This window comes from Felis catus, chromosome X (genome assembly GCF_018350175.1).
Source record: "Felis catus isolate Fca126 chromosome X, F.catus_Fca126_mat1.0, whole genome shotgun sequence".
Classification (NCBI taxonomy): domain Eukaryota; kingdom Metazoa; phylum Chordata; class Mammalia; order Carnivora; family Felidae; genus Felis; species Felis catus.
Window position 1 is genome coordinate 1,526,222 of NC_058386.1, and position 18,693 is coordinate 1,544,914.

The 18,693-nt window shown below is 50.4% G+C and overlaps 1 protein-coding gene across 3 annotated transcripts in view; it reads left to right on the forward strand.

The window, feature by feature from the left end:
• CD99 (CD99 molecule (Xg blood group)) overlaps positions 1–18,693 on the forward strand; it is a 31,394-nt gene that overhangs the window by 5,351 nt on the left and 7,350 nt on the right. For all 3 annotated transcript variants that reach the window (XM_045051306.1, XM_045051305.1, XR_006593347.1), the window contains exons 2-8: positions 11,143–11,175; positions 11,483–11,527; positions 12,093–12,140; positions 12,811–12,879; positions 14,541–14,585; positions 16,528–16,584; positions 17,583–17,696. In XM_045051306.1, coding sequence (XP_044907241.1) covers positions 11,143–11,175; positions 11,483–11,527; positions 12,093–12,140; positions 12,811–12,879; positions 14,541–14,585; positions 16,528–16,584; positions 17,583–17,696 — 411 coding nt within the window. The remainder of the gene's footprint in view (positions 1–11,142; positions 11,176–11,482; positions 11,528–12,092; positions 12,141–12,810; positions 12,880–14,540; positions 14,586–16,527; positions 16,585–17,582; positions 17,697–18,693) is intronic.

Sequence of the window (18,693 nt, forward strand, 5' to 3'; positions counted from 1 at the left end):
GACGTATTATTAAAATCCCCTAAACAGGAAACCACGGACTTCCTTTCCCCTCCGCCCCCTCCGCGAGTCAGACCTCAAACCAGTGTGTTTCTCAAACGGCAGCTCGGGACCCGCTGACGGGCTGAGTTTCCCGTGCGGCCGGCGGCCTTGGAAAAGAAGAAAGTTCGCCAGAGGATAAACCGTCCGTATGTTCTTCACGAGCCCCGCTAAGTGCATGCCCGAGGCTTCCGTATTCGTGACCCCGGGTGGCAGGCACCAGTGTTTAAATGCACTCGCATGATCCAGACGCCTCTCCATCACGTTCCTTTCTGGCCTCGGGAGTTTGGGATCGGATCCCTTCGTTTCCGAGAAGCGCGTGTGCAAACGTGCTGGTGGATCCTTCAGAGTACTTTTCGAAAAACAGTAATTGTAATTCCTTCAGTGAACTGCCCTCCCTGGGAAGTCAGCCCAAGAACCGGAGCGGCTGCATTCGGCCCCTGGGGAAGGCATTACTCATCCCGAGATGACGAGGCCCGAGATTCCTGGCTTCTTCTGTGTGGTCGCCGTCCCTGTGGTGGGATGGCTGGTCCGTGGCAGGGGCAAGGGCTGTGTAGCAGAACATATGCACCGTGGACCCGCGATATCGGCTCACAGAGAATTAAGTAGACTGTGTTGTCTTCGGGACACGGGGCCTCGCGGGCAAGTCGATTTTGTAGATTCTACAAGAACCCCAAAACGGCCGGGCTCCTTCTGTGGCTGTCACCTGCCTTCTCTTAAAGAGACGGGCTGTGTTCTGTTCTCAGGGTGAACACACACCGTGGTGTTTGCCCCAAGCTCCCCTCACGCTGGGCCCCAGCGCACCCCAGCAAAAGGAGGGAGGAGGTAAGGGGAACGATCCAAGGCAGGAAAGGAATGAGACAATGGGGTCTCAGTGAGTGGGGCTGCAAGAGAGAGGAGGCCCCAGCCCCTTCCTGCTGGGAACTTACTTAAGGACCCATGGGCCGGCTGGAGTGAGGTAGCACCTGAAGCTTGGGATTGACGATTGATTGCTTGATGATTGATTGTAGATGGTAAATGATACATTTCACATGAAGGATGGATAGATTCAAAGATTGATATTTAGTGGACAGTTAGATAGATAATGACAATGGGTGGATGGATGGATGGATGGATGGATGGATAGATTGATACGATGATGGATGGATGATGGATGGATGGATGGTTGGATGGATAAATGAATGCAAGATGGATATATGGATATGTGCATACATAGGTACATAGATAATGATGATGAATATATAGGTAGATAGATAATGAAGGATGGATGGATAGATGCATACATATTATGATGGATGAATGCATGGATGATGGATGGATGGGTAGATAGATACATAATGATGAATGGATAGATGATGATGATGATGGATGGATGGATAGATATGATGGATGAATGGATGGATAGATAGGTAGATAGATAGATATAATGGATGTGTGAATGGATGGATGGATGGATGGATGGATAGATAGAATAGATAATGACGATGGTTGGATGTGTTGATGGATAGATAGATATGATGTATGAATGCATGGATGATGGATGGGTAGATACATAATGATGAATGGATAGATGATGATGATGATGATACATGGATAGATATGATGATGGATGAATGCATGGATGATGGATGGATAGATAGATAGATAGATAGATAGATAGATAGATAGATACATATAATGGATGGGTGAATGGATGCATGGATGGATGGATAGATAGATAGATAGATAGATAGATAGATATGATGGATGGATAGATAGGTAGGTAGATAGATAGAGAGATAGACAGATAGATATAATGGATGGGAATGGATGCATGGATGGATGGATAGATAGATAGATAGATAGATAGATAGATAGATAGATATAATGGATGGGTGAATGGATGCATGGATGGATAGATAGATAGATAGATAGATAGATAGATAGATAGATAGATATGATGGATGGATAGATAGGTAGGTAGATAGATAGACAGACAGAGAGATAGACAGATAGATATAATGGATGGGAATGGATGCATGGATGGATGGATAGATAGATAGATAGATAGATATAATGGATGGGTGAATGGATGCATGGATGGATAGATAGATAGATAGATAGATAGATAGATAGATAGATAGAATGGATGGATAGATAGGTAGGTAGATAGACAGATATAATGGATTAATGGATGGGAATAGATGCATGGATGGATAGATAGATAGATAGATAGATATGATGGATGGATAGATAGGTAGATAGATAGATGATAGATAGATAGATAGATAGATAGATAGATAGATAGATATGACGGATAGATAGAAAGATAGATAGGTAGGTAGGTAGGTAGATAGATGTGATGGAAGGATAGATGGATAGATGTATGGATGGGAGGATATATGGATGGATGGGTATTGAGGTGGATAGATAGGTAGATAGATAATAGATGGATGGATGGATGAACAGATGGACGACGGATGGATGGGTGGGTGGACACAATATAGAATCCATGAGGAGTTGGAGAGGCCTCGGTGACTGGTCTTGGATAAGTTCCCAATAGGATTCAGGGGAGTTAAGTTTCCCTAAATATAGGACAATGTCCTGTTTTTCCCTGTGAAGCCACATTACTGAGAAAGGCATCTCCCTCTGTGGTCTATGCAGCCACACCTGGAGAACTCAGTGCAGCTTCCAACACCTGAGCCCAGGTGGCCCCAAGGCTCTGGTCTTGCCATCCAGCATAAACCAGATTACACAGATGGGCTGGGCAAGAGTGATTCCTCCAGACTCTCAGGGGACCCCGCTGTGGGGCCAGGCTTGAGAACCTCGGAGGTTCTCTGAGAACCTGAGGGTCACTGAGCCGGTCTGCAGGTGCAACCTTCGCTCAGGCATCCGGACAGAGAACTGGCTTAATACAACTGGCTTCCTCTGCAACCCTGCGTGTATTTTCTTCTGTGCATTAAAACGTGAAGTATTCTGGGGCGCCTGGGTGGCGCAGTCGGTTGAGCGTCTGACTTCAACCAGGTCACGATCTCGCGGTCCGTGAGTTCGAGCCCCGCGTCGGGCTCTGGGCTGATGGCTCAGAGCCTGGAGCCTGTTTCCGATTCTGTGTCTCCCTCTCTCTCTGCCTCTCCCCCGTTCATGCTCTGTCTCTCTCTGTCCCAAAAATAAATAAACGTTGAAAAAAAAAATTAAAAAAAAAAAAAAAGTGAAGTATTCTGAGAAGGAGTGCCCAGCTCTCCTAAAAGGGCCTCACGAGTCAGGGCAGACACTAGTTAAGGGCTCTTGCATTTGTCTGAGAAAAATGTTAGGGGGACGCGTATGAGACTCAAACAAAAACAAGGCAGAAATGGAGAAAGGAGCATGAATCGAGAAAGATTCATAAGATGAAATCCACAGGATTTGGTAACGGATGCAATATGTGAGGAAGGAGCTGGCAGGAGTGAAGTGGGGGCTCTTCCGTCTGAGAGTCTGGGCAAATGGCCATATCACAAAAGGTAGGAGTGAAGGAGGACACGTACGGCGAGGAGAAAATAATGAGAGGTTCCAGATACAGAGCACTGGAGATACCACGCGTGCAACCAGAGGGAGCTGGTTTGGAAGCTGTTGTCTACGTAAGCCTGACTTGGAGAGAGGCTCGGGCGTGGCACCTTAGGGAAGGTGGTGCTGGCATCCCAAGAGGTGCACACAGGAGCTTCCTGTCCAGTAGCAGGACACAGGGTGCTAAGCTAAGGCTCGTGTTCCTGTCTGTATTCCCTCTCCCCGATCCCTTCCCCAGCCCCAGGCCGGCTCCCTGTGTTGTGACCCACTCCTTTCCTGGTGGGTGATATGTGCTCACGATTTGCTGTGATGAGTCCAGCTGCTTTCAGAGCAAGGAGACGTGTACACCTCCACCTGGGAGCCCCTGGAGACAGGCTGCCCTATCTCTCTTGGCCACGTGTCTACCACCCAGATAGCTATTTGTCCATCCGTCCTGTCTTTCCATCCATTCTGTCAATCTGTCCACCCATCCATCTATCATTGTATGTATGTATGTATGTATGTATGTATGTATGTATGTATCTATCGTCCATCCATCCATCCATCCATCCTTCCATCCATCCATCCATCCATCCTTCCATCCATCCATCTATCCACCAATCTAACCATCCATCCGTCCGTCCCTCCATCCATCCATCCATCCTTCCATCCACCCATCCATCCATCCATCCATCCATCCTTCCATCCATCCTTCCATCCACCCAGCCGCCCACCCATTCAACCATCCATCCATCCATCCATCCATCCATCCATCCATCCATCCGTCCATCTGTCCATCCACCCACCCATCTGTCCATCCATGCATCCATCCATCCATCCATCCATCCATCCTTCCATCCATCCTTCCATCCACCCAGCCGTCCACCCATTCAACCATCCATCCATCCATCATCCATCCATCAGTCCACCTACCTATCCAATTATCTATTCATCCTTCCATCTATACCTTCCATCAACCCATCCATCCATCCTTCCACCCATCAATCCATTTATCCATCCATCCATCCATCAGTCCACCTACCTATTCAATTATCCATCCATCTTTCCATCTATATCTTCCATCGACCCATCCATGCACCCACCCATCCATCAGTCCATCCACCCATCCATCCACCCATGCATCCATCCATCCATCCATTCATCCATCTGTCCATCCATCCATCCACCCACCCACCTGTCCCTTCATCCATCCATCCATCCATCCATCATTTCTTTCATCTACACATTCATGTATCCATCCATCTGTCCAGCAGCCCACCCATTTATCCATCCATCCATCCATCCACCCACCCACCCACCTACCCATCCTTCCATCCACCCAGCCACCCACCCATTCAACCATCCATCCATCCATCTATCCATCCATCCCTCCCCTCCATCCATCCACCCATTCAACCAACTATCCATGCATCCATCCATCCTTCCCCCATATTCATCCCTCCCCTCCATCCATCCATCCACCCACTTATCCATCCATCCATCCAGCCAGCCAGCCAGCCAGCCACCTACCTGTTTATCCACGCACCTACCCACATACCTATCCATCTGTGCATCCATCCATCCATCCATACACCCATCTGTCTGTCCAGCTATCTGCCTGTCCATCCATTCATCAAAATACCCACCCATCCACTCACCTACCCATCCATCCATCTACCTTTCTGTATTTGTCTGACACATCCATCCACTCACCCATCTACCCGCAAGCCCACTCACCCATCCATGTGTCCACTTACCCACACACCCAGCCACTGGCTGTCCCGCTTGCCTTCCGTCAGCGCAGATCGAATTTCAAGTGGTATCTGCATTCTCTCCATACTGTTGGCTCGCTCGGGCGCCTGCAGAAGAAATACCTGGTCCCCATTGTCTGTTCTCTGCCTGGCGAGTGGCAGGGAAGGTACCCCTTCTGGTGTGGTGTCCTGAGGGGAGCAGGGACCAGTGTCCCCCAGAGAGGCCAGAGAGAGCTCCTTGCAGGTGGAGACCACCATGGGCACCCTGCATAGACCATCATAGCAACAGAAGCCTGAAGGGGGGAGAGGGCTTTTCAGGTGGGGCCGTGGGGACGTCTCAGGTAGCTTGTGTGCAGGCTGAGGAGAGAGAGTGCTGCAGGGACACAGCTTATTTCTGGCTGTGGAACCGCAGGGGTACGTGACGGGTGGCCTCAGTTGCCAGGATGTGTGTGTGAAACTCACCTGGAGGGTTGGCAGGAGACAGGTGCACATTCGCACTTGGCTGTGCAAGATCCCCTCGGTGATGGGCAGCGTGCAGACCCAGCTGGAGGGACACGGGCTATTGGCAGAGTCTGGACCAAGGGATCAGAGGCGAGGGACAAGGCATCTCAGGGAAGTAAAAGCCTGCAATGCCGGCGGGCTTTCAGACACCGGCGCCTGGGTCCCGGCTCACAGAGTCTCTGATCTGATTGGCCTGGAGCATGGCCTGAGCGTCCGTACTTAGGAAATCACCCGCAGCCCGAGCTGAGAACTCGCGAGGAAATGCGTCAGTCTACACCCAGGGGGAGTGACAGAGGGCTTCCTGGAGGAGGCAGCATTTTCTCGGGGCTTTGAGGTACGAATAGGAGTTCTCCCGGTAATGCACGACAGGGTCGTGGATGGATGCGCTGGCGGACACATGACCCAAGGCGAGAGAAGGTAACCGCGCAAATCCCCTAGGAGCAACGATGGGACGAGTACCCACTCATTCAGCGTTCCCCACACTTCGTGCCGTGGAACCTGCATGAATCATGTAATTAATAAGCAGAAACGTCCAGTCTGTTTTGGGACCTCGGGCCAGTTTGTGGAGCCGCAGACGGCTCCATGAGCTAATAATGTCTGCGCTCGTCTAAGGGGTCATTTGGGGCCAGGCCAGGTGGGGTGGGGGGTGCAGGAAGCAGTTGGGAGGGAGCACCCTTGGGGGCCGGGAGTCAGGTAGGAGCTCGCCTTGTGGGGAGCCGTGCCTCCCTCCCCCCCGGGGGGAGGGGGCGGTGCAGATGGTCTGGAAGCAGCCACAGCGGGGAGAGAGTGAAGGGTCCCGGCCAGCAGGGCCAGCGGCCCCCAGACAGTGACACAAGGGCAGGCGCTCCCCGTGTATTCCCAGGAATGCGTTTGCACAGGCACGTCTGGGACTCTGATGTTCCCCAACGCCCCGCTCACGGGCTCACCAGACCGGTTAGGGCGACAAAGAGGTATCTGGGTCAGGCCAGCAAGCCGCGTGTGATTTGCGTGTTTTTTTAATGCTTATTTATTTTGGAGGGAGAGAGAGTGTGTGTGCGTGTGAGCAGGGGAGGGGCAGAGAGAAAGGGGTGGGACAGAGGATGTGAGGCTTGCTTTCCCGACTTGCTTTCTGTTTTAATTCTATACTTTTGTGGGGCGCCTGGGTGGCTCACTCAGTTGAGCACCCGACTTCGGCTCAGGTCACGATCTTAGGGTTGGTGGGTTCGAGCCTTGCGTCGGGCTCTGGGCTGACAGCTCGGAGCCTGGAGCCCGTTTCAGATTCTGTGTCTTCCTCTCTCTCTCTGCCCCTCCCCCGTTCATTCTCTGTCTCTCCGTGTGTCTCAATAATAAATAAATGTTACAAAACATTTTTTTAATTAATCCTATTGTAATTTTCTTTGTGTAAGTGACTTCTAGTTTTTATATAATTTGTCTATAGGATTTATAAGGTCTGTGTATAACCTATATAATTTGCAATTGTTGTCATTTAGTATTGTAACTATATTTACATATATTGGTATATGTAAATATAAATGTAATTTATTCTAAATTAATATCTATAATTTATTCCATATTGTATATAGAATTCTATATTATATAGACAAATATATATGAATATAGAACAGATATATTTAGAATATGTATTACATATATAGAATCGGTACATATTAGATATAGTTAGAATATAATAGGATATATGTATTTCCATGTAAATATACATATAAAACTTATCCCAAATTATGTCTATAATTTATTCCATATTCCATATATAATTCTATATTCTATATATGTGAATATGGCGAATTTTTTCCAAATATGTATATTATTTCTTCCAGATTCTATGTGTAATTCCATATTTATATATACGTGAGCATATACAATTTATTCTAAATATGTCTATAATTTATTTCGCATTCCATATACAATCTTGTTTTCTATACATGTAGGTGTATACTTACAAATATATGTCTATAATCTATGTTCTATATAGAATTTTTTATTCTATATACATGTGAATATATAGGAGTTATTCTACACATAGGTATATGATTTATTCCATGTTCTATATACAATTTTATATTCTGTATATATGTGAATATACAGAACTTATTTCAAATATATGTCTGTAAATCTATATGCTATATATAATTCTATATCGTATGCGTATGTAAATATTATATGTCTATAATTTAACTTCTACATAGAATTCTATGTTCTATGTATATGTACATATGTATAAAACTTATTCCAAACGTATGTGTATAACTTACTCCATATTCCACCTGCCCGGGGGCAGGGGGCAGGGGGCGGCTCGGGGACTGCGTGTGGCTGGGCCCGTGTCCCCACGTGACACCGATGTGAGTCGGGAGGGGCTGCAGGAGGGAGGTGCCGTGGGGGTGACTCATGCATGTGTCCTGCCAGGCGTGGCCTCGCCCCTCGTGAGTCACCCTGGGTCCCCCGAACATCTGCAGCCATGAGGGGTGTTGGGCGTCTGGGGAGGCACAGGCTTCCGCTCACAGCGGCCGGCTTCCTCCGGGACGGGGGACTCTGTGCCTGAGTGCCGGCCCCCGGGCCGGCTCCCAGGCTCCCGTCCACGTGCTCGGGCCTGGCGGACCCACGTGCTGCTGTTTCCTCTGGCTCCATCGGCCCCGGGAGGCAGTGTGGGGAGCAGGCAGCACAGTGGGGGCTGTGTAGACGGATAGATTAAGTCAGGCTGGAAATACACTGGGCGGTGTTCCTGGCCGTCGAGTGCTGGCTGTTGAATCATTGCATTTCTTGCCAGTTCCTGTGGGGGTTTCAGCGGATCTCGATGTGTGTGTGTGACTTTTGCACACATCTGCACAATTGTGCAACAGCGGGCAGCCAAGCTCTTGCTCTGGGGTTCGAGGGGGTTCTGCGTGCACAAGGCGGGTGGGGAGCAGGCTGGGAAGGGGGCATCGTTCCTTTGCCCGTGCACCGTGAGACCTGCCCTTGGCAGACCTTGGGGTCCTGGGAGCAGCGGGCTCCAGACTTTGTTTTCGTGACAGTATGGGGACCTTCCACGTGGTGTGCATTGCAGAGAGTTCTGGGGGAGAACCACGGCAGAGAGGGCAGCCTGGGGCGGTGGGGGGCTGGAGGGTGCTGGCTGGCAGGGTGCCCCCACCCCTGCTTCGTTTGCTCTTACAGGGTTTGTGTGGAGGCCACGTGGGGTCAGCAGCAGGGGCACCGAGGGGACCCACGAGCTCAAGGAGCTGTCCCGGCAGGTTGTGCAGGGAGAGGAGGCAGCATTTTATTAGGGAGAGCGAGTTCTGGGTCGGTGGTTACGGTCAGCCCACATGCGCACACAGAGCATGCACATGTATATATGCACACATATGCACACAGAGCATGCACGCTCATGTACACATGCATACACACATGTGCGTGCACACGTCTGTATATATCCACACATGCGCACACAGACCATGCACACATGTGTATGTAGGCACACACACATGCATGCACAGAGGCCGTGCACACGTGTACACAGGCACACGCAGAGACCATGTGCACATGTGTATATATCCACACACACATGCACACACAGACTATGCACATGTATATATCCACACGTATGCACACAGACCATGCACGCACATGTACACACACAGACACACATATGCACGCCCACAGACTGTGCACACGTCTGTATGTATCCACACATGCGCACACAGACCATGCACACGTATATATCCACACATATGCACACAGAGCATGCACGCACATGTACACATGCATACACACATATGCATGCCCACAGACCATGCACACGTGTGTATATATCCACACATGCACACACAGACCATGCAGACATATATATGCACGCGCATGTACACATGTATACACACATATGCACGCCCACAGACCGTGCACACGTCTGTATATATCCACACCTGTGCACACAGACCATGCACACATGTGTATATAGGCACACACACATGCACGTACACAGAGGCCGTGCACACGTGTACACATGCACACACATGCACACGCAGAGACCATGTGCACGTGTGTATATATCCACACACATGCACACGTTATATCCACACATATGCACACAGACCATGCATGCACATGTGCACATGCATACACACGTATGCGCTCACACAGACTATGCACACGTGTGTATATATCCACACACGTGCTCACAGACCACGTACACATATATATCCACACATATGCACACAGGCCATGCACGTGCATGTACACATGCACACACACAAACCACACCTACACACGCCTGCACATGTGCGCACACACATGCACGCACACACACACACACACGACAGAGGGGACAATCACAGGCCCCAGCCTGGGTCACACATCGCACACATCGCATAGAAGCGAACACTCCCCACCCTGACCTGGCTCCCGGGGATGTTCGCGCAGCCTGAAATGTCTAGCACTTCCTGAGCTGGGGCTGGTGTCCCTTAACATTCTGACCTCACAGGTACCGTCCGACCCACTGTCACTGGCCTTACAGCTGACCGGACAGCCCGATCAGGCTCCTCCAAGACTCGTCCCCTTTCCTCTCCTGCAGCCCATCAGAAATGGCTTCTGAACAACAGGACTAAAATGGTTTCAATAAACGCAGTAGCAACGGGATCAAAGAACAAGGCACATCGGGGCACTTTCCCCACTTCTCGGGGACCCGGGAGCTTAAGCAATATTTTTGTGTGTGTTTTGTGGGTTGTCTCCTGATTCTGCAGGAAGCATAGTTCGGCTGTGTGGTCACAGACGTGGGTCACATGAGGGGCGAGTTTTCCCTCTGTGTGTTTTCCATCATGTGGGAACTCGTTGCTCATTAATGCAAGGGGTCTGCTGTTCATGAACCAGGCTCGGACCAAATCACCACGTTTTCTGACTCTCGTAACTCTGCCGCTACGTTTTAAGATCATTGCCGTTTCGAATGTCCCCCGACGTCTTTTCGGGGTGTGAACGTGGACATGGGGGCCAGATGAGAAGCCCTAGCTCATCGTACGTTTTAAAAAGCTGCCGGGGCGCCTGGGGGGCTCAGTCGGTGAATCGTCCGACTTCGGCTCAGGTTACGATCTCGCGGTGTGTGGGTTCGAGCCCCATGTCGGGCTCTGGGCTGACGGCTTGGAGCCTGGAACCTGCCTCGGATTCTGTGTCTCCCTCTCTCTCTGACCCTCCCCTGTTCATGCTCTGTCTCTCCTTGTCTCAAAAATAAATAAAACATTAAAAAAACATTAAAAAAATAAGTAAATGTTAAAAAAAATTTTTTAAAGCTGCCAACCTCACAAAACCCATGAGCCCCTTTCTGTGTATTTCCTCAGTTTTCACGTTTGTACGTTTCTTATGCGTAATCAGACTTTTTTTTTTCTTTTTTGCCTCGTAGGCCAGGATTTCGATTTGTCGGATGCCCTCGACAGTGAGTGCTCTTAAAATTTCGTAGTTGTGACATGTGGGAGGTAATGTTAAAATTTAGGCTCACACAGGACAGTGAGTTTTAGCCACACGTAGTTAAGTATAACACAGCCTGTACCGGGGTCAATGCCTTTGTATACACCGAGGAGGAACATCTGGATGCTCCGGGGAGGGGACAGCAACGCAGCCACGGGGTAACGCGCATGCTCTTGGTCTCAGTGAAAACCTTGCTCGGCACCTGTTAATGGCGGGTCCTCAGCGGGCTCAGAGTTCCCGAGCAGTCTCGCTCACGGACTGTCTTTTCTCTTTAGACAGTGACAAGAAACCCACGGCGCCCCCCAAGAAGCCCGGCACAGGTAAGAGGCGTACGTCCCTGGCGGGCACGGGCAGATCCTCGCCGTCCCCCCCGTCCCCCGTCGGCCCCCAGAGCTGCTTGAGAACCCCGTGGGCCCCGTGGTTTCTCTGCAGAAATTGGGGCTGACGTCCTTGTGGGTTACCAGCTGGCAAAGGGTGTGGGACCAGAGCGCGTTGCAACCCCTAGACGTAGCTACAGCTCGGAAAGGGTTCGGAACACGCAGGCCACCTGGGTCATCAGGGAGGCTCCCGTCGTGTGGTCCCGCACGCCTGGGCCCGGAGACACCCATCGCAGGTGCACGGCCGCCCACACACGGTGTCACATGTCTGTCCCCAGCGCTCCGAGCCTTGCCTCCCCCGAGGCTGTGGCCACTCTTGGGGGACTTGGGTTCGCCCGTGGCTGTTTTCATGTGACGGGTCAGGAAGGCGGCTCTGACGTTCTGACCTTGGTGAGACTGGGGTCGGGAAAAGCATTTAGGGAGCTGGGGAAGCAGGGTCTTCTCTGTCCGTTTAGGGGTCTGAATTCCTCCCCGGAGCCTCGGGGCTGATGACACGTTTCCCTTGCAGACAGTTCGGACTTGAATTTGGAAGACGCCCTCGGCGGGGGAGGAAGCCGTAAGTATGGTTTTCGTAACTCTCCCGTGTGGCTGACTTTCCTTCCGATCGCCGCATGAGTATCATTCCCATGAGCGTGGTCTCTCACAAGCAGGCACTGGCTGTCACCCACCAAAACATAGGCGACGGCCTGTCCTTGTTGGCCATTGCTGTTGGCTGTGTGGTTTGCCCCCGTGTGCACCTGCGTTTATTCTGCACCGGGGCTCACCGTCTTTGGGGTGACGTTGTGAGCTCAGGCATGTGACCCGTGCACGCACTGACCCAGAGCCCAGCCTGGCTTGTGGCTGCCATACTGAAATGCTCAGTCCAGTTTGAACCGTGGGCCCCGCGTTTTCCTTTGGGCTGGGTCCCTCGAATTCCGTAGCCGGTCCAGACATCTGCTTCGGTTTCTGTCGGAAACTTATAGAAGCGTGGGAAGGGCCCAGTTCTCTTGAAGGTGAGTACTGACACTGGGAAAGAAATGGGCAGGGGACTGTGTCCCGGGGTCCCCACCCTGAGAAAGGGTACAGTCCAATTCCTAGCTGTTTGGGAAACCAGGCGGAGGTGAACTGATGCCTTTTCCTTGGTTTTCTTTTTTTTCTTGTGTGTGTGTGTGTGTGTGTGTGTGTGTGTGTGTGTGTTTGCTGACTGCAAAGTGCTCATAAATGCAACGCTTACCTTTTACAAACAGATGACCCAGTACCACCTAAACCACCCAAACCGAAGCCTAACCCAGACCCCAAGCAGCCTGGATCTTCCGGTAAGACTCCCTCCCCTTCAGGGCCGCTGGGCGTTTCTCAGAGGATAGTGGGCTCCCTTTCAGAGAGGCACTAATTTCACGGTGGCCTGGGCACCACATGGGCTCTGCGGGGCAAGGTCCTGTGGGGTTTCCAGGAGTGAAAAGCCGCTTTCGAAAAGATGTTTGCTTTTTCTTAATGTTTATTTATTTTTGAGACAGACAGTGTGAGCAGGGGAGGGGCAGAGAGAGAGAGGGGGACACAGAATCCTCCGAAGCTGGCTCTGGGCTCCGAGCGGTCAGCACAGAGCCCGACGCGGGGCTGGAACCCAGGAACCGCGAGTTCATGACCTGAACCGAGTCGGATGCTCAACCGACTGAGCCCCCCAGGTGCCCCTCTGCGGACACATTTAATGTCCGCTATTTGGGGGCTCATTTCTGTAACCCAGAAATGAATTCTGTACATCGTTCCTCACTAGCCACTTAATGAAGAATCCTATTACCTGTTAATAACTTTGCCTTTGTTTTTTAGTTTTTATGAAAAGACTATCATATTACTGGCAAATGGTTTCTTAATCGTGTGTATATATTTATGTTTTTATACTTATATTTTCTCTTTCCTTTCTCTTGTATTGGAATCATTTTGCCTTGGGTAGAAAGCCCAGGACATATTCAGTTTTATCAGGGCCATGTGCTTGTCAATGCATGTGGTCATATATATATTTTTTTCTTTTAACCCGTGAGTTCTCGCGTCATACGCTGAAGGATGTCCTCCTGCAAAGTATGTGGCTTTGTGGAATGACCCGTATTTCATCATGATAGGTTTCGTGAAACTGATGCATTAAATTTGATGTGCATCAGCTAGCTATTGACCCTTAACAAAAGATCCCCAAACCCAGTGTGGCGGAAAATTTTTTTAATCGTTCTGTCTCCTGAGTCTGGGTGGGGCGGGGCTGGGCGGGGCTTGAGTCTGGGCGGGGCTTGGCTGGGCGGGGCTTGAGTCGTTCTGTCTCGTGAGTCTGGGCGGGGCGGGGCTTGAGTCTGGGCAGGGCTGGGAGGGGCGGGGCTTGACTCTGGTCGTGGCTTGGCTGATCTGGGCGTGGCTGTCCAGTGTCTGTGGTCAGTGGGTGGGTCTTCTGGGGTTGGCTTGTCTGGATGACTGAGGTCTCTGTGCCACGAGCTTCGGTGAGCCCCTCTCAATGGGCAAGACCGCCCGGCCCAACAGAGGCTACTTTAAAATACTGGCTTGGCTTCCATTTTGACAACTTAACCTCTGAGTCTCGTGGCCGAGTCCAGAGTCGAGACGTGAACAAAATGTGTCACCAGTAACGGGGGGAGTGAACAGGTAGGGCTATTACTAACGTTCCTTTGGGATCATTTCATGTATATTCATCCAAAAGATTGCTATATGTTTTCCTTTTTTTGTTTTTTGTTTTTTTGGAGTCTTTCAGGCTCTGTAGCAGAGCTTTTGGTGAGGCTAACTTTCAGGAGCTTAAAATAGAATTGGGAATTAAATTGTCATTGCATACTGGAGACATTTCTTCCAGAAAGTATAATCCCTGTTGGATTGCGCACCTGTCCCCGCTCTGCTTTTGATCCTGATGGCATTTTCTTTCGTTACAAGACATCGAGACCCTCCTGACAGCCCCAGGATGGCAGGTAACACTTGTGTTTTTCTCTTCTAGGTGGCTTCTCAGATTCCGATCTCCTCGATGGAGCCTCAGATGCAGGTAGAACGATGGCTTCTTCTCTTTCCTCCCTGTCACCCACCTGTTGTGCAGAATCACGGCGGGGTCTAGGCTCTTAGCGCTCAGTGCAATCACAGTCGCCTGCTTGGAACTCTCTTCCGCATCTCTGCCATTTGCAGATTGCATCAAGGCTGTGGACCGTAAGACGTGCTCCACGGGGGCTGGTCCCCGGGAGCTGTGTTGACCGCAGGCAGCTACCCGCCATATACATGGGCTGGAAGCCGGCCAGACAGGCCCTTCTTCACGTTTCCTGGATGCACCAATCACCTGTTTTGTCGGTGACTATTTGGTGCTGCGGATGAAGTAAGGTCTGAGCCACCCAGGCGTCCCACTTTTTCTTATTTTGAGAGAGACAGCGTGAGTGAGCGAGGGGCAGAGAGGCAGAGACACAGAGAATCTCACAGGGGGCAGAGAGTGAATCCCGAAGCCGGGCTTACGCTCACCTGACACGGGCCTCCAGCTCACAAACCGTAAGATCGTGACCTGAGCCGAAGTCGGATGCTTAACCGACTGAGCCACCCAGGGGCCCCTCTACCTCTTGCTTTAAAATCTTAGGTTGGAATAGGGTCCAAAACAGTCCTTAAATATAATACATATTACATAAGTGAGTAAAAATGTTCATATAAAGTAAGTATAGTAATATATGTGTTTATAGTAAGTAGAATATATTTATATGTGTTATCATTTACATTATATTGATATGTATTTACGTGTTGGTTACATTTATGTTATATTTACATATATTTACATATGAATTTACACGTACTTTGTCTTAACATATACTTGACCGTTGAACAACACGGGTTTGGTCTCCACGGGTCCACTTACACGTGCGTTTATTTCAGTAAATACGGCACGGTCCTGCAAATGCATTTTCTCTTTCTTATGACTTTCTTAATTTCATTTTGTTTTCCCTTCCTCCCTTTATTGTAAGAATACCGTGTCGACTGTTTACGTGTTCGGTAAACCTTCCTGTCAACAGTAGGCTATTCGTAGTTAAGTTTTTGGGAAATCGAAAATTGTACACCAATTTTCTTTCCTTCTTTCTTTCTTTCTTTTTCTTTCTTTCTTTCTTTCTTTTTCTTTCCTTCCTTCCTTCCTTCTTTCTTTCTTCCTTTCTTTGTTTCTTTCTTTCCTTCTTTTTCTCTCTCTTTCTTTCGTTCATTCTCTTTCTTTCTTTCTTTCTTTCTTTTCTTTCTCTTTCTTTCTTTCTTTCTTTCTTTCTTTCTTTCTTTCTTTCTTAGTTTCCCACCCATTTTGAGACAGAGAGAGACGGGGGCAGGGGTATGAACAGGGGAGGGGTAGAAAGAGAGGGACAGAGAAAGAGAGAGAATCCCAAGCAGGCTCCATGCCGTCAGCACAGAGCCCAACTCAGGACTCAGTCTCATGAGATCATGACCTGAGCTGCCACCGAGAGTCAGACGCTTAGCCGACTGAGCCCCACAGGAGCCCCAAGTACATGGATTTTCAACCACACAGGGAGCAGACGCTGCTAATCCCCTTTCGTTGTTCAAGGGTCCCCTGTACATATCTGGGAGTCAGCAGGGATGTGCCTTCAGTCTCCTCGTAGCCAGGGGCTGGGTCTCAGGTGGGCTCCAAGGCCCTGGCTGGGATCCTTGCTGAGCCCAGCAAGAGGGGCCACAGGCCTGAGGCAGCCAGGAGTCACTAGGTCTCCTGGAGTCCACCATGGGAGCGGTGGTCTCAGTCAGGTGCATGGGGGCAAGCCCGAAGTTCCCTTTAGCCAAGCGGGGACGTCCCCGCTCAACAACGGGAAAGGACAGGTGTGCCCGGCCTTGTCTCTGCAAGGTCATTCCCAAGTTCCCTCCGCAGCTCGAGGTCCCGGGAGCTGATCCTTAGTGGGAGTTTGTCTCTACCAAAAATCTGCCCGATGCAACTCGTCTGCCAGCCTGTTTCTCCGTTGCAGGGGGCGGTGGCGATGGCCCCGGCGGTGGAGGCCCGAGGCCTGATGGGGAGGAGCAGGGTAGGTATCCCTGGTTTCTGACGCCTGGAGTTTCTCACACACGCTGTTGAGAGACAGCAGAACAGGCTGCTCAAGACCACACCTGTCGTGCTGGCTGTGTCGTCCCAAAGATGCCGGCACACGGGACACCGAAGCTGGTGGTTGGTCCGAGCCACACACGCCCCAAGCGCTCAGCTGAAGAGCTGGCTGACCGCCCTTCGGGGACGCAGCCCAGGGGTGCCGACGCGACCTGCATTTTAAGTTCGTTTTCCCAGAGTGCCCTAAGAAGGAATGCCAGCGGTCTTGCCCTGGGTTCCTCAGAGGAACAGAACCGTTGGGATCCATCTGTCTACAGATATGGGTACAGATACACAGGAAGAGATTGATTCTAAGGAATCGCCCCACACGACTGGGGAGGCTGCCTTCTGCAAGCCGGGGGCTCAGGAGAGGCGTTGGGGTGGTTCAGTCCCAGTGCAAAGGACTGACAACCAGCAGAGCCGAGGGGGACGAGTCCCCGCTGAGTCTGAAATCCCGAGAACCAGGAACGCCCATGTGTCAAGGGCAGCAGACAATGGATGTCCCATCGCCCACTCTGGGAATGAACGGGAGCACCGTCCTGGTAAATCAGACGGAACATACAGAGGGGTTCAGCGGCTTTGATTTCCAGAAAATGCGTGGAGACGGTGATGCCACATGACCTCGGACTGGTCCCAGAGGGGCACCACGCACGGTCGGCCATGTTGCCCTCCCTGAGAGTTTCCACGTTGACCTGTTGGGACCCGAGCACTGGCCTTAGTTAGGGAAGGAGAGGAGTCAGGGTGTCCCATCCAAAATGGTGCCCGTAGTCAAACAGATTCCAATTCCAGATGGGAGTTTCGGGGTGCAGAGCAGCTGGCCCTTCGTGTCATGCAGATGGATTGGAGGTGGGAGTTGGGCAAGGCTCAGGAGTGGGGTTTCCTCCACGGTCACCCTGTGGTCACGGAGTCCCCAGTAACGGTGCCTTGTGCTTCTTCCCACAGCTGACTCCCCTGGGGTGGTCCCTGGCATCGTGGGGGCCGTCGTGGTGGCCGTGGCTGGGGCAATTTCTAGCTTTATCGCCTACCAGAAGAAAAAATTGTGCTTCAAAGAAAACGGTAAGGTTTTCACAATAGCTTCCTTTCTTTTGTGCCTTACTAACTGGAAATCTGTGCTTTCTTAAAACTAAAACAAAGCAGAAGTCTGGCTGGCATGAGACACGTGCGAGGCTGCTGATAGTTCAGGAAATCGCTATAGATTTGGAAGTCACTAACCACCCCTGTCATTTTGGGTTTTCCGTCTGTGAAATGGGGAGATGGTCATCTGCACACCAAGGGCCCTTTGTGAGGATATGTAAGGCTGTGTGTCAAAGTCTTGACGGGTTGGTTGAAGAAATGTTAGGACTTAGAAACATTTGTTCGTCGTTACTGACAATCACGGCCACCTCATTATCCTTTGGACCAGAGCGATGGCTGGGGGGCCGCCATATTGTTTTCTCCACCCAAGGGAATTAAAATCGAAACACAGGGCAACAGATTCCTTTTCTGGTACAATCCCGTACCAACAGGTAGTTGAGAGGGTTCTTGGATGGGATATAAAACTTATAGGTGGCTGTAGACAGTGCCTCACTTACTGACACAGGGATTGGAATTGCACTGTTGGGTGTTTTGGGACCATATATGTAAGAGTCCCTGAATTACATAGGATTTGCTGTGGCATCAGTAAGTTCTGTTTTGAACATAGCTCACGTTCATGCATCTCTGGGTCACTCTGCCCAGGTCACTTGCTTTCCCTCTTGCAAGAATAATGACAGGTAGGCTCTGATGTGATTTCAAGGGTCCCATGGACTGTGGATGCTACTCCTCCTTGGAGGAGCCTCATGATGTCTGAACTCCTGACCTACTGGTGGCTTCAATTCCATATTCATTCTTAGCTGTTGCCTTCCATCTTCAAGGACCACTGCCTAAGGACTCTGGGGAACTTCACAAAAGATGTCATTAGATGGTGACACACAGTTAGACTATAGGGTGGGAGTCTACCCTCAATCTCCCATCATTCCAGATTTTTAGATTCACAAACTCAATTTATATATAGCCTGAAATTGAAAGTCCCCAA